Raw genomic sequence first — 27,574 nt, forward strand, 5'->3', positions numbered from 1 at the left:
ACTTCCTGAGTCAGGAGTTACTTGCTATTTTTGCTTTTAACAGCCACTGATGGACTTTTCTTCCATAATGTCTCTGACTGCTTTTTCAAATCTATTTATAGTTTTGGCTTCTACAGCATCCTGTGCGCTGGGCTCTGTTGTTAAATTACAGAGTGTGCACACTAAGATTTCCCTCTGTGTTCTGTGAGCCTTCTGCCTGATTATCTGGTTGGTTTCCCCTGGTTCTGGTGTGCTGAATGAGTTGTGAGTAGCCATCAGCTTGTCACTTAGATAAAGGCACTTCCATGCCTTGAAGCCCCATGGCCTCACCTAAGGCCATCTCCTTTTCACACTGAAGTTAGCTGGTCTTGTACTCCCCTCACAAATGGAAGCTGTTCTGCATTTCTGATTCCTCTTGTCAGTCTTCTCTGGATACTTTCATACTCCAATCCATCCTTTTGAGAAAGGGGCCAGAACCATCTTTGCAGCACAATAACATAGGACTGCTTTCTGGCTTTTGTTCTCTTCTAATACTAGTTCCTAATTTTCTGCTTGCCTTTTATGACCTCTCCTAAGCAGTGATTGATAATTTCACAGCATTCTCAATGCAAATTCCATTACACCTACTGTGACTGGAAACACCAGGTTTTTAGACATCAATCTGTGTGCAGATTTAGAGTGTGTGTGTACACACTCTCTGATGCTTGTGTCTGTACTGATGCTTTGTTTCTTGTGCCATCTTTTTCCCCAGTATTGAAATACAGTGAGATCCTTCTGCAACAAGGTGTAGTTAATTCTTGCAGTGTGATTCACATTGGTGTCATCAGCAAACATGTCCCCTCTTGTTTGGTCCCCTTTCAAGATCTTTTGTGAGCACCTGAAGTAGCTCAGGTGCCATTGCATGTCTCCTGGGAGCCCTGCTTGTACTCTTCCCTAGCTGTAAAAACTGTTCACATAGTCATGCTCTTTGCTTGCTGTCTTTCAGCTAAGTATTGATTCATGAAAGGATCTTCCCCTCTTGCTCCATGATGCCTTGAAGAAATTGGAAGTCTTTAGTGAGGGATTTTGTATTAAAAAAACCCCTTTTGAGCATTTAGGTGCTCAACATTGGTGTATGTGATTTTGATTGACTGGGCTATATTTGGGTATTTATAAAGGCTTTCCATAGTTTCAATAACATAGTTTCAATAACCCGATGAGTCTATAAAACACCAACAGAGCTTCCCAAATAACTTCTTTCTGCAGTATGCAAGGCTAATGATTTGTTGGACTGTAGTTATCCAGAAATGTGCTAGAATTACGATTTATTATGGTTTTCCCCAAATTACCTGAAGTGAAAATCACACTTTCTGGTCTGTTTCCCCCTCAAGATCCCTTCCCTGGAGCCAAATGAAGTCATGTTCATCAACTTCCATTCCCCTAGTGCCAGTCTCATTTAAATTATAGGCTACCTACCACAGCTAATAGCTGCCTGTTTGATTTCCTCTGGATGCATTCTACCAGGCCCAATGGATTCATAACTGTTCTGGGTGTTGATTTGCTTTAAAGCCTCTTTTACTGCCACTTCAGTCGGAGACAGTGCTTGGGTCTTGCCCTGAGAGGAAAGGCTCCTGTCTGGCAGCTCCTTCGGTTTCCCTCTAGCAGCACTGGTGCAGAGAATCCATTTAGCTTTTCTGCTGTGGTCTTTTCTTCCTTAAGCACTACTTTTAGACCTCCATCATTTATTTGCCTTAGGGGATCTTTGGCAGGTTTCCTCTATCTGATGTATTCCATTATTAGCTTTGATAGCTTTAGCAAGTTTTTCTTTAAATCTCTTTTGGTCTGCCTAATTATGGTTTGTGTTTAACTGGCTGACGTTTATGCTCTTTTCCTTTTTCCTTCTGTAGCTGTTCCTTTTTAAAGAATGGTTTTAATTTCTCATAGATGTCTTCACTGTGCTGTTTACCCTTATGGGCCTTTTTGTTGTCCTTTCAAGATCTTCTTTGATAGGTGTTGCACATCTCTCACAAGTCTGTAATGTGGTAGGACCCTCCTTGTTGATGGGAAGGAAATGCAAGAGGAGAATAGTATAGCAAGAAGATAATGTCATTCCAGGAGTGAGAGATCTCCCCTGTGGGGAAGAAGGAGGAGGCTGATGAGGAGAGGAGGGAGAAGTAGATGGAGGTATGTGAAACAACAATAAATTTTAATGGACAGAACAGGAGGAGGATACAGAGCAAATCTATAGATGTGGGAAAGGAGATACAATCAACCTACTTGGTATTCTCTGTGTGTGTTGAATTTTTTTTAAGAAATGTGTGCTGGGGGAATCTTTACTCACAATCCTAGTTCCTCATTCTTCTTTCTCCAGTTGCTGCTTTAATTAATTACTACTTCTTCCCTCCTCTCAGTTTTTTTTTTTTTCTTTCACCTCTACTTTTTGTGCCTCTGTTTGCTTGTTTCTGCAGGATTGATCTGTCTCGATTCCCTTGGCTTTAACAGGCCTGTTCTGTTAAATATGCTTTTTCTATGCTGCTCCAGGAGATGTTTGTATACTCAGCGTGTTCCCAGCTTTGTGCTTGTACCCCGTTCCATCCCTTTCTTAAAACTGACAGAATCTTGACATTGTGTGACGCTATTGCCATCTCTGGGCCACTGTGGCCACTCAGTCTTCAGCCCAGGGACAAAGTTTTGTGGTTGGGTGCTGGCTGAAAGCAGCAGTGTGGGGGAGGCTGCTGCTGTCTGAGGAAATGATGCATCTCCACATACATGCACAAGCATGTGTGCAAGGACTAAATGAGAAGCAAATAAACCACAAGTATCAGACTGCATCAGCCAAATATATAGAGAGATATTTGAGGCATATTATTCCAAGACATCTCTAGAAGCCCCAAGCAGTTTGTCTTACTGTGTTGGCAGGTGATCAGGGAGGACTCACTTGTTAATTATTTAAGGAACTGCCCTCTAGAGTGAATGCATGGGCCAGAAGGTCAGACTCAAACTGTGGTCAGCATCAGTGTCCAAAGCCCGGGAGAGGGAGGGGAGAGCTGTGGGCTGATCTCTGCATCCTCTGTCCTGACCTTTCCAGGCTTGTCAAGCTGCCATGTTTCCTGTTGCTCCTGGAAAGCGTTCGCACGCGCTGCCCGCGGTTGTGACAGTGCCTGGAAACCCAGTTGTAACCAGCAAAGGAACTGTACAAAAATGATGCTTTCTTAGTCAGCAGCTCCCCTTCCCAAGCCAGGTCTGCTGACTTGAGGAATTTGCAAAAACTGCTCCAGCCCCAAAGTGGCATTTACTGCTGTGTTGTTTTGTTAATTCTGAAAGCTGGCTGGGCTGAAAAGAGCAAGTCCCGTTGCATTTGGGGCATCTTCTATAGGAACATTTAATATGGCCCAAAACCAGGTATCTGTGACATCAGTACAAGGGTAGGAGGCCAAGGAAGGTGGCTGTTTGTGTCATCCAGAGAATAATTTGTTGTAAAGAATCTTTGTTGATGATAATGATTCCCAAAGCAGAGGAGACGCCATCGGTTTCCTGCTGAGGCAGGAGTGGTCTCATGTTCTTCTAAACTGAGCACTTTTCACATGGATATCACAGAAAATCAATGAAACCTCAGCCCTGCACCCAGTCACCTTGTAGAGCAGAACATGCACTTGGGAAAGCAAGAGAGGGGATCTCAGGGCTTTTTTCCAACTGAAGTGGAGTTTGGATGATGCTGGTATTTGAGGTTGGAAAATACCAGTGGCATTTAATTTCCTTGATTTATGGCTAATAGGCTTTTTGTTTTTCCCTGGGGAGGAAGTGTTACGTAAAAAGGTTTGCCTATTGTTTATTTTCCATTTCTGTTGCTTACTGCTGTCGTAGAAGTCAGAAGGGAAGGAAATCCTCTGGAGAAGTGACGTCCCGTGGCAGTGGGCTCGTTTCTGGCTGGAGCCAGATTGGTCCCGTAGGTTTTCAGAAGGGCATGTGTGTGACAGGCTGGGCAACAGGGGAACAGGAGAGTTTGGAAAAGCACATTGGAAAATTATATTGAAATTATGAGAGACTGGGAGCTTGTGGGAAGCAGAAATGGAAAAACATTGTGTTCTGCTTTGTTATTTATACTCCACCCTTTCCTTCTTGGCTTTCACTGTGGACATCATTGTTTCCTCTGTCAATGAGCAGTGTTCTCGACTGGTCAGGAACCAGTTGGCAGGAGTCTTAACTCCTAAACTCTCCTGAAAATTCCCCTCTGCATCCAGTGCTGTGTTTGCTGCTTCCCCCAGTGCAGAGGCTCCAAGCAGTTTCAGTCATTGCTATGTGCATTTTCAAAATGAAATGTTCCCCTCCCTGCCTGTGTGAGGAGAATAAATAGGTCAGTGTGATGCAGAATAGAGCATCTTAAGAACCCAAACCCATTTCTGCCTTTCCTGTGTCACCCCTGCCACCAGCAGAAGCACACAGATGCAAGAAGCTTTATTAGTGATGTTGTAATAAATGCAACCAGCGGAATTAGTGATAAATTTTACTTAAAGGAAAACAGCCCAGAATTAAAATACTTAAACGTATGTATCTTGCTGTTAAAACTGTATCTCATCAGAACTGAAGTGCTGGTGCATGTGTAATGTACTCCTCACTGTTAGCTCAGCCTGCTCTGTTTCAGCAGAGGCTGTAGCAGAGCAGCTCCTTGCACGTAGCTTGGAGGGAGCAGCAGTTTCGAGTGCCATGTCTGTGCCGGTAACACTGATGCTGATGTAATGAAACCCTCTCTGTATAAGAATTAATATTCCAGTAATGCCCAGAGGTTGTAAGTGTGTAGTTAATAGCTCCCAAGGCCAATGGAAATTAACACAGCCATAGCAGTCACACATTACTTGCTGCTGGTGCAGTATATCTTTGTGAAAACTAATATAGAAAATCATTCTCTTAAGAATAGCATCAATTAACTGATTTAATTCAGCGATTAGTCACAAAATGTCTTATTCCTGTAGTGCTCCCAGTAAGTAATTTGGAAATACCTGATGATTAGGAAGCCAAATGCAAGGTGTACTTTTAATTTTAGAAGGCAAACCGTGGCTGTGTTGAGCTGAACTCTGCAAGGCAGTTGTGGGCGAAGCTTTGGAAGCTCTCACAAGTAGGTGTTAGTGATGCTGGATGCCACTGGCTGCAGATAACCAAAAGAATACCATATTTGCCATTCCTCAGTGCTGTTCTGCAGTGAAATCCCCCTCAAAGGGTTTCTGCAGCTCTGGGTGTATTTTTGCCATACAAGAGGGTGTGCACCCCACAGCAGGGGCTGCCTGTGACCCTGTCTCAGTATGATTAACCTCCATGCTAACTAAAGTTAAATGGGAGAGGCAGACAAGGCAAAGCAACAAGACTTGGGAATTTTCTAGTCCTTGTTTTTCCTACCTGAGGTAGAATGGTTGTAGATGCTGGGAGTAGAAAAGAGATCAGCTGGCAGGAATCTGCTTGTGAGCAAGAAACAGCACTTTGTTTGCTTTTACATGAACAGATTCATCCATCCTTATTTCCCATTACCTCAGAGAGCCCCTGTTTATGTGCTGGAAAGGATTCCCGCATTAAACAGAGCACTGACTTCTCTGGATTCTTGCAGGGGAAATGTTTCCACAGTGTACATGCTCCTGTGATTTCTTTCTCTGTTTAACCTTGAAACAGCATTTCCTCTGGCTGTGCAAGGTGTACCTTGCTTTCTGTGCTCTCAATTAAGCAAATAAGCATATGCTTGCTTTTGTCTTTGTGCCCTCATTATTAATTCCAAATGTTGAGTTCAGTCTACACGTGGCAGGGGAGGCAAAGGGGAGGGATGGGGTGGCTGTTCAGCCAGACATCCTCAGTCATGTATCATAATGCCAGAGTGTTATTTTGCCACCTAAGGGTTAGAGTTCCCATTAGCCCTCACCTCCTGGGCACACTCTGCTCAGCCTCAAGCAGTGCACATGTGCTGGTACTTGGAGTATGCCATGCATTCCATCTAGTGGCTGATGCACATGGAAAAGATACCCTCTTTCTGGTATCTGCAGTGCCAGGTTTAAATCAAGATGCTTCATGACACTCAAGTTTAAGCAGGGACCCTGTTTTTAGAAAGTACTGTATGCATTCCCTCTAAATATTAACCGTTTAGGTTTTGGTCTTTTCAGTTTAGTAATTCAGATTTTGAATAGAGCAGCCTCTGGCCACAGGGAGCGTTGCAGTGCTGCTGCTGGAAGTGCCTGCAGTGACAGCCACCAGGATGAGCTGAATTGCTGCCACACGTTTATGTCTGCCTAGGGCACTTGGCACAGGGGACAAGCTGGGACTTCAAGCACGAGCTGTGCTGGCACAAATGCACAGGAGGTGACGAGGTGCTGGGATCACCAGCAAGCTTTTCAGGAGAAGGGAGGGACTGCCAGAAGAGGGTGCACCCAGGGAAGGTGGGGTAACCTGGCTGCTCACGGTGTCCTGCTTCTGTTCCTCTTCACAGCTCAGGAGTGAAGACCCTGCCCCACAACGCCAAGGTGCACTACAACTATGCCAATTTTCTGAAAGACCAGGGCCGTAACGTTGAAGCAATCTACCACTACAAAACTGCTCTCAAGTAAGTCTCTCAGGGCCTGTGGGGGCTCCTGCTGTTAACCCTTCTCCTTCCTGACAGGCATGGGGTGAGTTGGCTGCTCCTCATCCCTGGCTCTATGGGAGCAGCTTGGCTTTGGGAGCCTGGGAAAGTTCCCTGGCTTGGGGTTTGTGTGCCATAAAATGAGGTAGCCTGGCTTCCCTCCAGCTCCACGTGTGTGTGTGTGTGTGCACTTCAGTACATGAGATAGAAATGTTACCATAGCTACACGTTGAGTGATGAGGTGTCGTTTACACAGCTGAATGTATGCTGGTAAGCTGGAGGTAGTTGTCCTAAATGCATTTTCAGGTTCCTGGCCCATTTATCTTTGTAAATTGTTAATGGTGCATGCCTGGAAAATGTCAGTGCAGTAGCCATCTGAAGTGCAGTAACAATAATGGTGCTTACTGCTTGTGTTGAGGCTTCTGTCCACAGAGCTTTGCATGAATGCTAAACTAATTGATCCTGAAAATGCTCCTGTGCAGAAACAGGGCAGATATCATTGCTGAGGTTCTGTGCAGGGGGAAGCTGAGGCAGCAGGATGAATTGCCTTGCTTGTAGATGAATGGTAAATCAGGGCCCAGGGCTGGGCTATAATTTGGGACACGTCCTGTGGCTGTGGTGCCTGTGGAGGACCCTCCCTTCACACACAGATGGGGTCACTGCCTGTGAGCAGCTTCCCTCCCCCTGCTGCTCCTCCTCCCTCTGCTGTTCCTGCAGCTCAGCTGCTCCCCAGGCAGTGCTCAGTGCATCAAGCAGCTCACCCTAGATCCCCAAACCTCTCCCCTCTGGTTCTTGGGGCCTGGGAGAGAGGACAAGCCCCTCTGGGGGATGAATGCAAGGAAAAGGGCTGGGGGGATGGCATGGTGGCAAGCATGGAGTGCACAGATAGTGTTTTCAGGAATAGAAGCATGTTTGGGAAGGGCATGCAAGGTCAAGAGTGGCTCTGATGGACAGCAAGGGCAGAGCTCAGCTCATAGGGCATGCCAGGAGGTGGAAGAAATGTTCTTTCCTGACATGTGATGTGACAGAAAACTCCAGAAATTACATGTATGCTTTGTCTTTTGGCCAGATGACAGGGTTATGATAAAAGCTCTCCAAGGGCTCCTATCCCACCCAGGCTGACCTGTGAGTTCAGGAGTTCATTGTCACTGAGGAGGGAGTGAACCTGGGTGAAGGTGATTTTTCGCTTTTTTGAGCAACATCCTGTTATCTTTTGCCATGCTGGGCATTTAGGAAGTCATTTGGAAAAGCCCTCTATTTTTTTTAAGTTTCCAGCAATGGAAAATCCAGCACAACCATCAGTAAATGGTACTGAAGGTTAATTACATTGGCTGTTGAAAATGTCCTCCCTTATTTTTAGACTGATTTGTTTGACATCAGCTTCCAGTCATTGAATTTGTTTACACCTTTCAATGCCACACTGAAGATCCCATTACCAAAATTCTGTTTTCTGTAGAGTGATCAACTCCTCCCTTAACCTGCTGCTTGATAGGTGCTGTTTTTTTCAGCATCACAAAGTTTTGCAGTCCTCCAGTTGTTCCTGTATCTAGTCTTTGAACTTCTTCCAAGTTAGCAGTAAAGCCCATTGCAAGTTAAAAAAAAAGAAGAGGGACTGACAAAAATTATCCAAGCCCTGCAGTGGAGTGCACAGAGTAATGTAACTGCTCTTACCACCATTGCCTCTGCTTGTGTAAATGGGATTTGCAGACAAAAGATCTCTAACTCAGCAGCACCCATTTATTGTAATTATAATGCTGTTTTCTGCTCTGCAGTATTTCAATTATGAAAGAGTCTGTTTTGAGAGCTGATTGCAAACATTTTCTCCGCTGTATTACAGAGCACTGTTCATGCTGGTGGTTTATAGAGCATCTGAAGCCTTGTTGGGGCTGGGAGCCCCACAGAGCCAGCCCTGCTCTTCTCTAGGTGCTTGGTGTCTCACTGGTGCTAGCACTCGACTTGCTTCAGTAATTTCAGCATTAGCTAGCAGTTTGGAAAAGTGAAACTCACCTTGCACATTCTCTTTTTGACCCAAAAGTGCAGGCCAGGACTTGGAAGTCTCCATCACTGGGAAGCTGCACTACTTGTTCTTGTCACAGTGTATCTCTGCACTTACATTTTCCTTATATTTACTCCTTCTTCCCCCCTCTGGCACAGGGAAATTATTTGGGGTCTGTGTAATGAGCAACAGAACAATGTAAGTAAAAAGTGCACTGTGTTCTTCTGTTGAGAATTACATTCTGCAATGTCTGTGTTTTCCCCTCAGACAGTCAGACCCTTCCTGCAGTGCCAGGGTTTGTGTGTGAGCCCTGCAGCCTCTGTTAGCTGGATGCCTGCATTTGGTGGCTGTGTTGAAGCAGTGGAGAAGCTGCTGGGTGTGGGCAGGCAGCCTCAGGTGGATACAGTGCCAGAGCATCCCCAGGTATCACAGAAAGCAGCTGCTGTGTCTATAGAGCTGTTTCCCCATCCTCACAGGCACCAGCTCCTCACAGACTGCTCTGATTGTAGACCAATCTCCATAATTAGAGAGAAGGAAGTAGTAGCTGTAATATCCTGAGCAGAGTTTGGTAGTTCAGGGTATTTTTGGCCACTGGCTTGACCTGGAAAGATGAATTACCACTCTGTAAATTTCCATGTCAGGGAGTAGGCAGACCAGCAGCTGAGGTATTCTCACAACAAGCTTTCATGATTTCCCACAGGTACCCCTCACTGAGTGCCTGCTCTCCCAATGAGTGTGGGTGGATCCATCCTCCCCAGGTTACAGAAAACCCAAGCTACTCAGGAGGCTTCACAATCCAATGGTAGCACAGCCAAGAGCACAGAAGATAAAAATATTATTTCTGCCTAGTGCTCAGTGAGCAGATCAATAGGGAATTAATAAGGAACTGGAGTCGATAAGGACACGGCTTGCTGCCTGGGAGCTCCTGGGAGACAGGAAAGGGAGAGCTGCACTGCCTCAGTGGGTGATGGCTCATCCCCTATTCCAGCTTTGTGCCAAATGACAGTGCAGCTCTGCTTGATCTCTGGTGAATGAGTTTCATTGTTTAGTAAACAAAAAGTGATCTTGTCAGTCTGCACGCTGCTGCTTGAACTGTGAGCAATTTGCCATTCCACCAGCTCCACCAAGGTGAGGAGGCACTTCCATGAGCTCCTGCTCTGCCAGCAGTGCTGGCTGCCATGTGTCTGCTCAGCAAAGCAGCACCTTCCTCCTGGCAAGCTGTAACTGTGGGAAAGGATGCTGAAGTGCACGCAGGTTACCTAGTGAAATTCTAGCAACTAGTACTAGATCCTGGGAAAGTTGATCCCCAATGCTTTCACTGCTCCCTTTCCTGCTTTCAGAGACAGGTGGGATTTGCTGCTGGCAAATGTTGGTGTATCTCTGTTAACTTCAGGGCAGAAAAGTGGTGAAGGAGAATAAGGGGTTTTCTCTGACAGTGGAACTGCAGGGCAGGTTTCCAAGGCAAACTTGGGAATCAGTCCCAACAACCACCATTGCAGGTGGCCCATCAGAAAACTCATTCCTCAGCCCAGCCCAGAGGCCAGTGACACAACACCCTGACCTAGCTGGACTTGGGTAATTAGTGCAATCTAATTATGTTCTCCAGGAGTGGGGGAAATGAACACTGAAATGAAATGCAAAAATGGAGAATGATGTTTGAATTGGATATGGGTGATGAAGTCTCTGGTGCCAGGATGACCCCGAGGTGTTAGAAAAGTCTCTTTATCCCAGCCCCAAGACCAAAGAAGAAGTTGGGATTCCTCAGCTCTGGTTTTCAAGGTTGTTTATTTGCTCTTATGTAATGCATTGTCTTTCTGACCCGTTGAGGTCTGTTCAGCAGGTCGGGTTGAGGCACACTGACTGCCCTCAGGGCGGTGTTTTTATCCTAAAAGCTACGTGTACTTTATTTACAATAATTTTCCAGTACCTATCACCTATGTTAGACAGTCTGTCTCTACTCTAAACCAATCCAGAAGTGCCATCATCACAGCAGAAGATGGAGGACAAGAAAGAGAAGGAGAAAGACAGAACACGCCCAGATTCCTCCGTCTTGCCTCTTGAACCCCCATTTTAAAAACACCAAATTCTACTTTTCCACCCTGTGGTAAATTCACTATCATTCTATTCAAACCCCTGTGGCTTGTAACTCCTCACATAAAGTTGGTAATTGTTTCCATGGGTTAAAATCGAAGGCACAGGTGTCTTTGACTCCATGCCAAGGTCTCTGAGCCCCCTGCCAGGGTCTCAAGTCCTCCAGGGCAGCCAGAGGAATATCTTGGGTTCTGACAGATGGGGAAAATGAAAAGAACAAAAATTCTTTATATGAAGGAAAAGCTCTTCCTATATGCAGTTCCTAAAAGGGGAATGGCAGTGGAGCCCTTCAGAGATGAGTTACCCATAAAACAGCCCTGACAAACAGCTGGTGTTCAGCAATTGTACAGTGGGTTATAAACCTTTCAGCTTACCTACAGTAAAACAAGAAAAACACACTGCTGCATTAGGCTGCTTCACTGGTTTGCCTGACATATGGTAGTGACCCCAGGAGATCCTTGGGGTTTTTTCCTTCAGAAAGTAAAGGCCAAAAATAGTCCATCTGAGATGTGACTACAGCTATTCTGAAAGCTGGCCTTAACGTTCTTGCTGCTGCTTCTGCTGCAGGTTTGTGGCTGTTGTTAGGAATTCTGGAGAACCTCTGCTCCTGGAGATCAAACAGGGTTGATCTTATCTGAAATTTATCTCACCGCTTGTCTCCCATTTGTGAGTCAGAATATGAGGTCGTACAACCTCACACAAATATGAAGAACAACTCTGATGTGCTAATGAAGATGTTTTTGCTGTGTTTATAATTACCAAGCCTTTGTCCTGCTCTTCCCCAGCCTTGTGTGCTTGATGTCACTGTTGATACTGTTGTATTGCTCTTCAGCAATGCACGTGGGCTGACATGCAGAGAGAGAAAAACAGCAGAGCCTTGAAAGCCAATTGGTGAACATTCGTTATCAATTAAATCAATCTCCTTTTAACAATGGAGGGGAGAAAAATGATTCACCTTACCTCCTACAATTGCACTCATTCAACATTTTAATTCCCAGAGCTGTTCTTGCCATCCCTCTCTGTGTTTGTTTCCAGGGCAGTGCTTCCCATGGGAGGCAGGTCAGTGTGAGCATCAGCGGGTGGGGCTGAGGGAGGTTGCCGAGTTCCTTGCTGGAGTTGGGTGCATACACATGCTAATAGTAGTTCTGTGCTACATTTCTGTGTCTGGGAAAAGGTCATCATCTAAAAATTCATGTTTGCCTTCTGGATGTTAAAACATACCTGACAGTGCAGAGTCCTGCAGGAGGTGTTCACTTTGTGCAGTGTGATACTGTGGATTTATTTACATAAATGCACTGGTGTGTGTACCTGAGAGTGCTGCAGTGTTACCTCTGTGTGTGTACATGTCCATCAACAGGTTCCTAGCCACAAGCTCCCCTTGGACTTCCCCTGCCAAAGGCTGCTGACCAAACAGAGCAGGAAGGGGACCAGCCTGCCATGCAGAAACCTTAATTTCCCCTTGTGGCATCTTCTGGGGGAGGGAAGTAGGAACTCTTGGACTGGTTGTCTTTGCAGTTCAGGGAGCTGTTCTGCTGTTCAGCCATGAGAGAGAGGAGAGAGTGGGCCAGGAGGCAGGGAAACCAGTATGGAAACACTTGGTCCTGCAGCTTGTGTGGTCTGGCTCTCACAGAGCTTGCAAGTAATACATCTTAGGGCATTGCATACAGCCTGGAAATGGGGAATGCTGCTTTGTGGCATCAGTAAGGATCATGAAATCATGGTTAGTAGTCAAACACAGGCTAGGTGGAGAAGGGAAAACAGTGTAAGCAGCTTATCTGTATCTCTCATTTGAGGGAACAAAATTGGTTCATAGCAGCAGTGGAATGGGTAGGAAAGAAAAAAAGCAAGGCTGTTCTTTCACCTCACTACACTTTAGAAATAAAGCCCTAATGCTGTAAGGGAGACTCAGGTTTCTTCCTAAGCTTTCCCACATACCTTCCTGCTGGGTTTTTATATGTCTTAAATCAACGGTATCTGGGGTTGTTTAAATTCTGTTAAATTGCACTCTCCATGCAGTAAAAAAAATTGTGTTCTTACAGCACTTTATGTGTGTGTGTCAATGTATTTGCCTTTAAAATGCCTCTCAGCATGGACTGCAGGTGGCCTTGGATACCATCTGTGATTTATTTCTGGGAAGAATTAAAATACCAGCACCATTTGTTAGCCTGTTTTTATAGTGAGTAAAAAATGTGCATTTGCTGCTTTGCTGTGGCTGCTTTTGCTCCTGAAACTATGAGTGCCCTTCTGACACTCTGATATTACTTAGGTCAGGCCCTTGGAGCAAGCCTGGAACATCTTCATAGAGATTTCAGGTAATGCTCTGTGTTAGTGGGTATTATGGGCTGGAGGTGGATCATGTCCAAGCAGTTGGGAATATCTTTGTGGTGGTCTGATTTGAGCTTTGACAGTGGGCTTAAGAAGTATTGGGTAGGGATGGTGGCTGTCCTGAAGCTGGACAGAATTGTTGAGTATTTTAGTGGTAATTGATGGCTGAAAGGGCTGCCTTGTAATTTGAATCAGAGACTTAATGGCCTTTACAACACGTTGCATGGGACAATGACCAAATTACTTCAGTGAGTGTAATTTATTTTTGAACCTGTTCTATATAAAGTGCTAATCCCTGCCTGTTTTGAGGGCTGCTCTAGCTCTGCTCAGTTTTTCTGCTTTTTAGTGACAAAATAACAATCAATGCACAGGCTTTTATTTACTTGGAAACAGAACTGGTATATGTGCAACCATGATGCAGAGACAGTGTGTGTGCATGTAGAGCCACGGGAGCTGGGTGTGCCTGCTGGGATGGACAGATGGATGTGTCAGCCCTGGACACTGATGGTTACAGGTGGTGGGGTCCCTTCCTACACCCTGGTGTCTTGTTGTGGGTGCAGGTCCTTTTGTGCTGCCCTTCAAGGACTTGCTGGCTTTTCAAACACATCATCTTAGAGAAAAGCCCCCATCATCTCTGAGGATGACAACTCCATAGCCTTCCTCAGAACTGCATCAAAGCTCTGCCTTCTTATGTATTGGGGACTGATAAAAAAATCTGCGTAATGAAAAATGCGTCCCTAATTAAAAATGCTTTTTCTTATTGGGACACTAAGAAATCTATTTTGACTATTTTTGAGGATCTCTTTTGATTCTCCTGTGGGGTATGCAGAGAGAAGCTTGTGACTGTAGTTTGCACGTGTTCAAGTCTACCTTTCACTTTTGGCTAATGATAACCTCAAATCCAAGGGTTGATTACTCATTCCCACAGCTACTGCTTTTTTCTTAGCCTGCTGTCCTTGTTTTGATGAAAACTGTGCAGTATGGGGCTGTAAAGCTTCCCCTAGCACCTGGGTGATTTCACCCCATCTGCTTTGGTGAGAGTATGTTGTTATTGTATCCCCCTCATGCCAGGTTTGATTGAAGGGCTCACACCATGGTCTCTTGTTTGCTGTGGTGTCCCTGAAGATTCTGTGGGCTCCATGGAGGTGCCTGTGTTGTTCACACTGTCTATAAGTCAGGCATGTTGTGAATTATTAGTCCTTTGCTGGGCTTCGGGAGTGTTGAGATTTCTGGGATTTTCAGGACTACGTGGATCCTGCATAAATTCTTTATGTGAGAGAACAAGCAGACAGCCCTGTTTGATAACCTCATGTTGCCTCGTCACTTCAGGGAACATGCAAGTTTAGCAGGAGAGATTTTATTTATTTATATTTAGCGGTGGTATTGTTTGACTTAAAATCCTGTTTTTTCTCCTCAACTCTAACTCTCAGGCTTCTACCCCTGCCCAAGTTTGAAAATTTATAAATTATAATATTGTTTAGTGTGCTTCTGGCTTGGTTATTTGAATGGCATGCTTTTGGATATTGCTGTAGGTTGAGGGTATTTTTTCCTTAATGGATGTCAAGTTCAAAGAATTCACGAGGCTTTTGTCAATGTACAGATTAAATCTATTCAGCTTCTCTATTTTTTTTTCCCATTTCTGTCCTGGAGAGGTTTCTCTCAGTATCAGGGTGCTCTGCAATTCAGCCTGGGAGGCTCACCCTGCTGAGAGGGTTTGCTGGTAGCAGTGCACCTGTGGGCTGCTCTTCCTGGCTGATGGGCAGCGGGACAAGCTGATGCCTCAGGTTTTAGCTTTTATGTTTTTCAGATTCTGTGCTGCTTTGGTGTGTAGTTCTGAGCCTCATATTGGGGGATGGTGAGCTCTCTTCACAGAGTAGGGAAACAAAACAATTCCTTCTCTAGCTAGGGGACCAAGGACAAATGATCCAAATTTCAGGCCCAAGAGCATAAACAATGTGGACTGAAGAGAGAAAAACAATGGGACTTCATACGCTGAAGCTATAATTGGACAATTAACTCTAATATGCAAATGGATCAGAACTTATAAAAGTGACTGGTCATGAATTTAGTGACCATTTTGGGTTCATCTGGGGTGTAGCTCTGGCTGGGCTCTTGTGCTGCCCAAGGTGTATCCATTGAGGCCTTTTAATAAATTTTTTATTCTTTAGCTGTGCCTAGCCTCTGTTCTAGGTCAGCTTGCACAAGGCATCAAAGCCATAAAGCCAGGACCTTACTTCCTTCCACTGATCCCTGGCTGTGATTCAGCACTTGCTATTTATACCTCAGCCTCTGGAGATCCCAGGTTAGATCAAGGTCCTGCTGGAGGCACTGCTGGTCAGGCATGACCCTCACTGACTTCTTGGACAGGACCTCCCTCCCTCAGGAGCTGGGCTGGCCCATACAGCAGGACCCACAGCACTGCTCAGGGATGCCCTGTGAGCCCCCAGCACCAGGCTGGGATGGCATCACTCCCTGTCTCATGCCTGGCATTGTGTCAGGAGCCCCTGGCAGCTGAGTGTGTGGAAATGGGTGTGATGTAATTCCCAGCTCCGGGCTGTGCTGTGTACAGCCGCGAGTCTCGCTGCTCTGTCACGCTTTCACTGAAGGAGATTATGCCTGAGGCTTTCAAAGGAACCTAAAAGCATTAGATCTCTCACTTGCCTGACTTTCAACAGGATTTCCAGGTGCTTTTTTAAATACAAAAAATACCAGCCTGCCACAAACCTTCTGCCAAGCTGAAGGGTGTTGCCTTAGAGGAAATATTGATGCAACTGCTAGAACTCTTCAAAAAAAAAAGGCTGCTGCTTGATATTCCAGGATCACCTCTCCTTCCTTGGAAGAAATTAAAATGTTGCAAATTGAAAACCTTTTTGAGGAAGACACAGGATCTGCCATCCACAACTCCACATCATCTAGAGCAGCTCTTGAAACAAGGTGCCACACCATCATGAGGCCATGACCTGAGTTGTTGCCAGTGCAGAATTGTTCCCAGAAGGATGACTGGTCTCAGAATTACATCAGATCATGTTTTAATTCAACCTGACATAGAACTTTATTGAGAACTTACATAAATACATGAAAATGAGTATGATGTAATATTAAAATTGGAAAATTGGCTTGAAATCGTATGCTGGAGTAAATATAAAATGGGCAGTATTAAAACTTGGCACAGATAGAAACGTTATTCATATAACATTCTTACTTTAGTTGGCAAAACAATGCCAATAATTACAGTATATATTGGAATGGGCAAAATGTGTCTTAAAAGCAAATTGCCATGCTGCCAGCAAGTAATTGGGCCTGGGTAATTAAGGCCTGAGTCCCTGTGCTTGACGTGGCTGCAGGGAGCCCCATGGATGCTGAGCTTTGTTTAGGGCTGGACAGGCACCAGGAGAGCCAAGAGTGGCTGTCAGGGAAGTGTCCTCTTGTATGGAGGAGGAGTGGTGAGAGCTGTGGCCCAGGGCTCTTCAGGCTCTCCTCTCCTCTTGCCACAGAGAGGTAACACAGCCTGTTTTGTACTGCAGCACAGGGGGCTGACTTACCACAGCTGCCTCAATGTGAGTGCTAAGTTTAAATGCATTGTTTAATCAAAAGTTGTGTTAACAAAAACCAGGCACACTAGATATTTCCAACTGCATAATTTATTTTTAAATTATTTTTCACTTATTATTTTAATTTATAGAAGAAATTAATATGCTTGGACTTCCTTTGAATATTATGCAAGATGATAGAGGCAGTTTTTTTGTCTTTCTGCTGCTGCTGCCATGGCATGGCTGTTGGGTTGATGATGACCAGAGTTGCTTACAAGTTTTATAATGGTTATAAGAACTCATGTTGTAAGTCACTGGGAATGTGCTTTCAACAGGCTTATTGTCAGCCCTTGGAGAGTGATGAAGGGCTGGGGCATCAGGAAGAGTCACCCTCGCGTGACACGTCAGGGCTGTCCCAGCTCTGAGAAGTGTCTCTGGGCTGCTTTCAGTAACCTCTTTCATCGTGCAGTGGCTGTGGCGGCCTGCCCAGACCGCTGAAAGATGACATTTCAGCTTTTTCCCTGCTGTCCATGGTAGTTTTCCAGGCTAATTGCATGCTAGTCTGGCCCCATCCCCTGCTGCTTGCTATCCACACAGCAATGGCTGTACAAAAACCACATAATGCTCTTAAGAGCAAGTGGGTAGTTGTCACACTAATGCCTTCCTCCCCTGAATACCCCTGGCACCAGACCAGGCAGGGCTGTGAGCAGAGCTTGCCAGTTGTTTAAGTGGTCTCTCTCAATCTGAATTAAAAGAATTAAAATTCCTGGTGGATCATAGGTTGCAGTCATGACAACAAATTTCATCCCTTTCTCTTCTTTCTGTAATTGTCTTGTAATTCAGATATGGAGCCAAACAAAGCCCTTCAAACTTTTTTCAAAAACCCTCATGTTTCAGGTAATAGTGGCAATAAATGAAAAAGCAGAATAAATGGTCATCAGCATTTTGATGACTGTATGTTTTATACCTGGTTTTGTCTTAGGAAACTGGAAATGTCTTGACTGTGCAAGTCAGTAGGGCTTTTGTTCCGTGATATTAGAGGGAATTTTGCTAACCTACAAGAAGTGGGGATAATCACTAACAGGAGTTCTTGTGCAGTCTATACCTGTAATAGTTAAAGGGAAGGCTGCTGAAATTTATTCTGACAATTGCAGATACAGCATTGGAGGAATCATTTGAATTATTCATTCTACAACAAGGAAACAACCCACTTGTCTTCTCTTTAGAAATGAAATCTCCATCTGCTTTAAAATATACTTTTATAGGTTGCTTTCCCATAATTTTGCTGTTTCAAGACTTCTATTATAATTATCCTTGAATGTAGATTTTTAAAGAAAATTATTCTGATTTCTAAAGGAAAGGATAAACTGATTTCTTACATGAACTGCTACTTGTAGAATAAGTTTAATGAAATTCAGCTTTCTTTCATAAATAATGCAGCACTTGCATTTGATTAGGTGAAGCCTAGAGGAATTTCTACCTAATCAGATGCATAGCAAGAAGGATATTGCCTGCAGATTGTTACCATTATCAGTGGTGGTGGCAAGGAAAACACAGCCCTATATATATCCAGATAAAAAGCTTTGTTTCTTAAGAGAAGTTGCAAAACAAGCTAGATGTGTTCCAACAATTGATCTCTTGCATCCCAGTGTCTTCACAGTGATGGTTTATAAAATGAAGTGTGGATTCTGAGTATTGCCATTATTGTGGCACACAGAGACTCCAGGTTAATTGGAGACCTTCCTGCCTTGGTATGTGTTTCTAACCCTTCTAAGAAATAAATACATTTTTCATATGAATGAAGAATGAGGAAGAGACAATGTTTGCATTAGAGAACTTAAAATCAAAACAAGTTAAAGCTGAATATAAGGATTCATTGAGATCAGTTCCAGAAATCTTGATAAGCAGCACAAATCTCCTGATAACTTCAAAACAGGAGAAGTACATGTGTCTCCCTCCATTACAATAAGAAATCAAGTTTGTTATTGTAAAAGCAATAGCAAACAAGTTTGGCGTATCTGCAAGTATTGCAGAACCATTTTGAAAGTTCTTGAGTAATTGCTGCTTAATTTGGTAGCTTGTGGTCAAGTTTCGTGCTCCTGCATAAATCCTGCCACAAGACTATTCTGCTGTGTTTTTATTCCCAGTGAACTGTTGCTAACAGCAGTGGGTGTGCCTGAACAAAGGGCAGTTTAAATAGGGCTGCCAGTCCTTTACTCAACATCCATATTAATAAATAAAAAAATGATCTGGTGCACATTCTCTAGCCCTGAGGTCAACTGGCATACATTGACCTGGAAGTATTCAGTAAATGTTTGTATCCTCTGAGAGACAGTGGCCAAGTCCAGGTTGGCTTTTGGGACCAAACCCTGATCTGGGCTCAGGCCTGGACCACTCCTGGGACCTATTTGAGGGTGGTGTGAAAGCAGCATAAACAGAAAGAGGGAAGGTTTAGATGGGATTTTAGGAAGAAATTCTTTACTGCAAGAATGTTGAGGCACTGGAGCACATTGTGCACAGAAGCTGTGGATGCCCCATTCCTGAAAGTGTCCATGGCCTCGTTGGATGGGGCTTTGAATAACCTGGTCTGGTAGAAGGAGTCCCTGCCCATAATGGCTGGGCATTGGAACAGAGGGTCTTTAAGGTCCTTCACATCCCAAAACATTCAATGATTCTGTAACAGCATGGATGGTCATGGGCTCGGACTCTGGCTCTGGTTACCTCACCAGAGGTAATGCTCTCTTAGGCCTGGTTGTTCTGCTGAACTCAGTTGAGTGGCAGCTTGCTCTACCACCATAACAAAGAAATACTCTAAATAAAATAACTGGAGAGAAAAAAAAAGAGCAGCAAAGCCCAACACCACCACCTTAGCTCGCTGGGGTCAGAATTTCTGGTAACTTTTGTTCAGACATGTAAAATTGCAGATCTCATAAGTTCTTCAGGCCAGATGCTAAGCAGGTAATTTGTGCTTGCTGAGGTTCTGGGTTTTCACTTACATTTCTTGGAAAGGGCAATGAGATGTAATGAATAAATGTAAAACACAAGAAATAGAGTCCAGGATACATGGGAGATGTGTTTGCATCCTGTGATTTGCTGTTGAGAGGTTTTAGCACTGAACTCAGAAGTGTATTTTATGGAGCTGCTGGTCAGAACTGTGCAATTTAAAGGTAAAATCCGTTCCCTTTTTTAATCTTGAGTTTTCATTCCACTCCAAATTGGTGCAAGCAAATCTCCTGGGCCTAAAATGCCACAGGAGCACTAAAGGCCAAGAACAGAATTAATTTCTGAAAGTTTGAGAGAAAAACCATCAGGTTTAGGGTTGTAAAATGTTAATCTGTTTCTGACTTTCCAAGAATTGCCTGAAATCCTTTTGCCCACTCATAACTCAAGTGACTTCATGTCAAAAACTGGAGCTGTTTTATGTGTGAGTACTGACAGAAGTAGTGCACACTTTTATCATAGCCATCTGGTAAAAAAGGCTGAAAAATTTAACTCCCAGACCTTTTTCTTGGTCCAAAACAATGTCAAAATCCCTTGGAGGAAATGGGAGACAAGACTGAGCCTGTGGTCATTTGCCCTAAGATGTTCTTTGTTCAAGATTCAAGTTTTTAAAAAACACGTGGCTGCATCCCTGAACAATTTCTCATCAAATGTGTGGCTTTTCAGTCCTTATTTGCTAGGTGAAAAAAGGACTTGAGCTTTTCTCTTACTTAATGGTAGGAAACATCCTGGTTTTGTTAGTGGTTCATGTCCATTTCTCCCAGAGTTCCCTTGAATGCTTCCAGCTTCACCCCCAAATAAGACCTTGCCAAAATAATTTATGAGCTGTTGAGTGAAAATGTGACTGATACAAATGTTGCAGAAGTGTATAAAATGCTAAATTATTCATGGTGCTTAAGCACAGAAAATGCTAGGGCTGAACTGACATAGTGAAAATCTCCAGGCAAATAAAACCCCGAACCTCACAGTGGAAAGTTTTGGATTAAAAACAATTGCAAACTTTAGTCAGGCTATACTATAGAGTCTTAATCCTTTCTACCTTTAAATGCCCCTTCTCATGCTGTACCCTGTGCTTTCATGGCCAGCTACTTTTAATATCATTTTCCACATCATTTTCCCATGATCAGGGACCTAAGGCAAAGAACTGTCAGATGCCTTGGTCTCAGAGCCTCAGACCTTCTCACACTGCTGGTCTCCAGGGACCTCTGTGGGTGTCTGTCAAAAACTTATTTCCCTATCATAATGACCCTCAGTTTTCACCTACCAATCAAACAAAGGGTCCTGGGTGCTTTCATCAAGCCCTGGATCACTTCCACCTCTGGAGTTTTCTGGCAAAAGACCTACAAACTAAAATATTAATGTAGGAGCAGAACTTTGAGAATTTAAACTGCTGAATGGACCATGATCTGCTGCCTAATTCGTGGAGAGTTTTAACAGAGATGCATTGGGCTCAATGATGTAACTGAAACAGGCAGATGTGAAGATTAACAGGTCAGATAAAAGGAGAACTGTACTGAACCAAATGCTGCAAGAAGCTTAGAGAATTCATACTGTTAAGCAGTCTGGTTCCAGATTCTTTTACCATTTTGCTTGGTCCTGAAAGCATTGCTCAAGAGCTGATTTCAGGTTTCCTTTTGCACTTTTTAATCAGTTTTATTGTGAAAAAAAAATTTCAAAAACCCAACAAATAATTTTAAACAGTGTTGTGTTGGATTCTGTGTATATCAAAACCTATTTCCAGTGGAAACATTTATTTGACAAGGCGGTTCTTGCTTTTTGCAAAAGCATTTTGAGTAAAAACATTCAGGCTGCTTTAGTCACTATGCCTTTTGCTTGAAGGGTATGATAGATTTTCAATTTGTTCCATTTGTTTCCAAATGTTCCATTTTGCCCTGGAGATACATAGGAACCATAGGAAATCTGATGAGGAGTTGAAAAGGGTCCTCAGGATCCCAACTGACCTGCAGCAAATTAAGGGAAAAGAGGGTTTTTTGGCTGACATTCTTCCCTCTATTGAGTGCCAAACAGCATTGGTGGCAGAGTCAGCCACATCAGCTTTATTTGTCAGTGAATGAGCATCTGTAACTTGCTGTTCCATTTTTGCCAGGCTGTACCCTCGTCACGCAAGTGCTCTCAACAACCTGGGGACGTTGACCAAAGACGTGGTGGAGGCCAAGGACTATTACAGACGGGCCCTGCAGCTCAACCCCCAGCACAACCGAGCTCTCTTCAACCTCGGCAACCTGCTCAAGTAAGTTCCGTGCAGGTGGGGCACAAAGAAAATTCACATTGCCCCTGCACACGTCACCAAAGTAGGTTTTTTTCTGCTAGCTGGTGAAGAAATGGTGTCATTTCTTAGTGCCATCCAGAAGTGCTGGCACAAAGGTGTGGTTTATTGTGGATGTCCCTGTGTTGTGTGCCACATCACTCCAGGTGCTGTTCACGAGTGTGTTCCAGTTGGAGGAAATTCATTTGTTCCAGGCATCAGAAATGAGTTGCCTAAACCCAGCTAGGCACCTGAGATCCCTATCCTGGTGGAGATGTGTGAACATTTCCAGGAGAGGAAGTTGTATTGTTCAAAGGTAGGCATCAGATGCCGAGCTAATAAATAACACATTTCCAAAAAATCCCTCTCTTCAAGTTTCCACTTCTCCTCATTAGCTGTATATGTATTGTTGTATAGTTTAGGCATAAGCACCTTGTGCTGAGTTGCTCAGAGCAGCAGAGTTCATTTCCTTGCAGAGCAGGTAGGTCTGGATTTGAGGAGAAGGCTGGTTTACATTCCTGAACAGTTAAAAACAAGTTGATGAGCTCATTACTTCACTTGTTGTTGTTTAGAGTGTCAGCCTGTAGCAAGGAGAATAGCAGACAATCATAATCATGCAAATTAATTTGACTAACCACATCTAAAGACTAAACTTAGATCTGTACAAGAAGCCGGTATGATAAGATCTGCAAAGGGTTCAATTAAAAAAAGTAAAGCATCTCTGTTTAGCACCAGCAAAAAGGTCCTTGGTTTTGTGAGGATATTGTGATGTATTTGCTGACAGAACTGCATAAACTACAGCAGTAAAAGTACATTTTTTCTCATATGAACTGCTCTTATTTTGCTGATAATAGGTCTTGGTAAATCTTTTAGAGCAGACAGTGCTGGTTAAACCATGACAGGCTTAGTGTGGGACTGGTTTTAAAGTGCCATTGTGTCATTAAAACTTGGTCTTTCTGGTCTTGAAATGTAACTTTGAGTGTGGATTTGTATAAAGGATGTTAAGTGGGCTGCTGTACTCCCTGGTCTGTTCAGAAGCAGAGAAATTATCAGAATAATATTACAAGTAAATCTATTGGTTTGTGGTTAGAATATGGGAAATGAGTAATCTTAAATAGAAAGTTGTGCTTTACTGGAAATACAAGGAAGGAAAGTGGTACAGTCTTGTTACAAGAGAAAAGAAAGGTCTTTGTATTATTCATCAAATTTGGTTGATTGAAATTAATTTTAGGTGGCAATGGTGTTTAAAAATACATATTGTCTTTTAAATCCGTCATGTGTACCTTAGTTATTATTCTCTGTTACGTTTTGGAGGGTTTTTTTAAAATATAAAATATTAATACAAAGGATCTGAGCCAGAAGAATCACTGGGACATTTCATGTCAATTATGCTTAAATCTGGCCTGTCAAAGGGCTCTTATGATCTAGCAGATGGACAAAAACTGGACTTGTTGCACTGGAAAAGCACAAAGGAGATGTGTAGGGAAAATGTCTTAGAAATACTGTTTGTTTTCTGTGCAATATGTCATGTTTTTCACATTGTGATGCCTAAGATATTATGTGTCCTGTTGGATTGGACGTGCTCTGCATCCTTCTGTGGTGCCACATTTTGCAGTATGTTAAATGTGATGCTTGTGCTAAACTTGTCAAAAGCAAGCACTCAGGATCATCCTGCCCTTTCCCCACATCCATTTGCTCCCATTTTCTAAACTTCCTTTAGGCTTCCAAAACAATGTAGTGCATCTGGACACAGCAGTAGTGTTAATTGTATTGGAAGCTGAGTGCCCTCATCTCCCTGCTCAGTTTTAAAAAACCTGCTAAAAAATAGGTGGAGCTCACAGTGCAGGAATTAGCACATATGTGAGGCAGGTGCTCTGTGGGCAGATCCTATATGAATGTCTCCCCTAAAACAGGATCCCAAACCCTTTGGCCAGCACCTTTCCTAGATGATCCAGCAGCTTAGCAAAGAACATCAGCCATGCTGGAGCATGAGGTACCTTCTGAGATGACCAGACAGGTACAAGGCAGAGATTTCACATTTCCCCTTCCTACAATGATGTCTTTATTTATATTTTCTCCCTGTGTCTACAATTATCCTTTCATATATATATAAATGTGCATATATATGGCAGCCAGTATTCTGCAGACACTAAATGCTAGTATAATATGAGTAATAAATTGAATAAAATGGAAATCTGCAGAATATTACAGATAGATATTACTTTCTGGCTATGTTATGAAACATTACGAAGAGTGTTTTGATTTTTAAACATATGTCAGAGAGAAGATAATGGTCAAGCAATAAAAGCATTTTCTGTCTTCTTTACAATGGCTTCAGAGCATGGGGCAGATCTGGAGGGGACAGGTGTGCAACACTTTAGGCATGTCCACAGCTTGTACTGGGACATGGAATGGAATTGTCTGGCATGGGGAACCCCCAGTTGAATTCTGCTGAGTTCCCTGTACCCATCCCTGCTCACAGTGTGCAAATCTGATGGCAGATCCTAGATTTCATCTCCTCTGGAGTGCTAAGAGAAGGGAAGTCCAGGATTTTGGAAGGATGGGTTTGTCATTGCCATGTGGGAATCTGCCCTTCATTATTCCATGCAAATAAGCTATTTAAGCATCCATTGCTTGTGATTTAAACTTGAGTAAAAACTGTTTTGAGGACATAGGGTGGAATTTATAAGTTATTTTCTGTGGAAGTCATAGATGAAAAATGATGTTTCCATTTTCTGTTTGCACATAAAGAAGACAGCTATGTGCCAGAAGATGAATGTTCTCAGGAAGTATTGCAGGGTAATGGCTGAATAAACCTCTGGTTTTGTTTACATATCCTAAAATAAAGTTGTATGTCATCATTTTTGTGCCTAATATAAATATTGGAGAGCAGATAATTAAACAATGCTGGCAGATTTCTTACTTAAAATAGACCTGGAAGATGGTCTACCTAAAAGTAAGAAATCTCTCTGCTTTCATGGTCTGTGTGATCAGTGACACAGAGCAGCCTGATGCTGCTTTCTTCTGTTTTGAGTATTTGACCCTCTGTATAAATTCAGATTCGTTGAGAAACAGATAAATATTGTTCAGAATACCTCATAAATTTATAGGCTGTGGGTATTTCTGTAAAGAGACAAGAAATAATATATTATGAACATTTGAAATGAATATCAATCTCAGCTTTCTGTTGCAGGAATAATGGATAAGACCTTCTTATTTGTGGTAGGGTATCAATCCACACCTAAAGCACTGCAATATCCAGTACCCTGCTCCTTATGAAGAAAGGCCTCACATGCTTTGAGAGTGTTATGGCTTCATTTTCAAGGGGAAAATGAAATGCCTAGAAGCAATCTCCACTGAATCTTGAGTTTACTCAAAGGACTGATTTTCTTCTGGATGTGGAGAAACACACAACGTGTCCTGAGTGTTTGTTGTTGTGATTTAGTCCCAGTTGAGCAAAGCCATTTATTCAGAAGAGGAAGGGCTGTCTGCCCTCTCTGATACAGGCTTCTGATGTGAGTGTGCTGACACAGCCTTGTGGAACTGTCTGGAACAGATAGATAGATAGATAGATGTTTTTCTATCTGAAAAACATCAGATAGAAATTACAAGTATTGAGATTTAAGACCTTTTAGCAAGTGAAATGTTCCTTCCTTTCCTTCAGAAGCAAACTGAGTGGTGATGTTCAGTGATACTGAATGGTCTCTGCAGGATACTCTGTGTCTCATGAAGTGCTGCAGTTATCCCTCAGTATCACAATACACATTGGAGACTGGTTAAAAAACCCCACAAACTCTGGCAGTCTAATTTTTGCAGTAGATTGAAAAAATAACTTAGGTTGTTGTTATAATCTAGGGTCCCTAGAGATCATTTGGAGATCACGCTAGCTGCTCAGAGCAAGTCTGATTGGATCAGATTGTTCAGGGCTGTGTCCAGCTGAATCCTGGATCCCTCCAAGGACAGAGATGCCACAATCTCTCTGTGTGACCTGTTCCAGTGTTTGACCACCCTTGTGGTGAAAATTTTCCTGCTATCTAATCAGGATGTTCCAGTGTTTGACCACCCTTGTGGTGAAAATTTTCCTGCTATCTAATCAGGATGTTCCTACTCTGGCATCTGTTGCCTCTTGTCCTGTCATTGTGCACCTCTGCAAGAGTTTGGCTCTGGCTTTTCTGTATCCTTGTAAAAATTTGGTCAGAACAGTTGTGGGGCCTTGTTGATTTCTGTGTTTCTGGCTTTAGTACAGTCTCAATAACTTCACAAAATAAAAGATGAAAGTTACCAAGTCCTTTAGAACACTAATTCCTGGGTTGCTCTCTGCTGCACATGAAATTTGCTGCAGTGGTAGCAGCCCTGTGCATTGCCAGGCTTTGGCAGGGTGGTTTAACCTGGTGCTTCTCCAACTTGCAAAAATATGGGAGAGATGCTCTCAGTGGAAAGAGCTGTTCCTTGAGCATGCTGTTTGTAGAGGCAAGGCTGTGAGCTCAGGTGGGAGAGGGAGTCAAGAGAGGGCTTTATAAAACACGGTAATTTGGGTAAAAAGTTGGAATAAGTGGTCACAGATTGCTCCTGTCAGTTGAATTTGTTCTTCTCTCTATCACAGTAAAGACATACATTATCTAACAATTCCTGCTCCAGATCCCCAGTTTATGGTAAATTAGTGTATTGGACTGCTCTTTCAATGCTCTATGCTCTCCCAAATTGCAGGAGATTTTTATATGAGATGGCCTTGATCCTGCAAAGTGTTGGCCTTGAGCCAGGAAAGCACTTCAACCAGTAATTAATTTTCAACTTGCATGCATAAAAGTTAAGTACACATTTAAGTGCTTGGCCAGAGCACTTGGTATCTTGCAGGCCTAAGCCCTCTGAGAAACTACTGGATCTGCTTTTTTAAATGTGATTCAGTCTGTCACATAAAAAGATGCCATCATCTTTCCCTCTTTACCCCCACTTTCAGGAGACAAACATTGTCCTTGGATCAAATGGAGAAAAAAAAGAGGCCATGTTGGAATAAAAGAGTAATTAAGAGGGCTGCCCCATGTTCAGAGTGAATGCTTGTGGTTAATGGGAACTTTTACTGCTGTTGAGTGGATCACTTAATCCTTTTATTTCTGTAGCAGGCATTTCCTACATTTTCTGCCAAGCATCAATACCTTTATTAAGCAGTCATCTGGTTTTGATTTATAAAAATGTGTCATGAAACTCCAGCCAAGGGATCCCAAAGTTTTATAAATTGACAAGCTAGCTAGACTTTAATTAGTGTAGGAGAAAAGTGGTTCTTTATTTGTTTTTGCTTCATTCGTGTAATTTATGTGGAATAGCACTGGAAGAAGAAAAAGGCTAGCACGACTGGTTTTACTTAGCTTAATGCACAGGCAAAATATTCTTCCAGTTACACAACTAGAAAGGGGAAAAATCTGCAAAGCCACATATATTATCAGCTGAAATTTGCACCTTATAAACAAGATCTGGTTACTTGACCATGCCACTCAGATGAAATCCAAGGCCAAAGCAGCAAGGTGTTCACATATTTTCTGTTTCCCCAGAGCCCTTTGTTTCTTTTTCTAAGCTCTCCTATTCGTATTCTTTGTATGCCCAGCACAAGAAAAATGTTGTTTCAGCCCAGCTAAACATCCTTAGATGTTTGTTCAGGAAACCTTCTCATTTTTCAAAGGGGAGAAATTGTAGCTCAAATAAATAAACATCCCAAGATTTTTGTTAGGGAAACCTTTTCCATTTTCCATAGCAATAAATGCAGAGCAATGCTAGGAAAAAAACATCAGCACAGCCACCTTTCAGCTGTCTCTGTTCAT

General features: G+C 43.2%; 1 protein-coding gene across 1 annotated transcript in view; it reads left to right on the forward strand.

Moving 5' to 3' along the window:
- The window catches only part of TMTC1 (transmembrane O-mannosyltransferase targeting cadherins 1), a 141,291-nt gene that overhangs the window by 92,887 nt on the left and 20,830 nt on the right, over window positions 1–27,574 (forward strand). The window contains 2 exon segments of the mRNA XM_036400630.2: window positions 6,422–6,535; window positions 21,603–21,746. Coding sequence (XP_036256523.1) covers window positions 6,422–6,535; window positions 21,603–21,746 — 258 coding nt within the window.

The sequence above is a fragment of the Molothrus ater genome, chromosome 5 (assembly GCF_012460135.2).
Source record: "Molothrus ater isolate BHLD 08-10-18 breed brown headed cowbird chromosome 5, BPBGC_Mater_1.1, whole genome shotgun sequence".
NCBI classification, from domain to species: Eukaryota; Metazoa; Chordata; class Aves; order Passeriformes; family Icteridae; genus Molothrus; species Molothrus ater.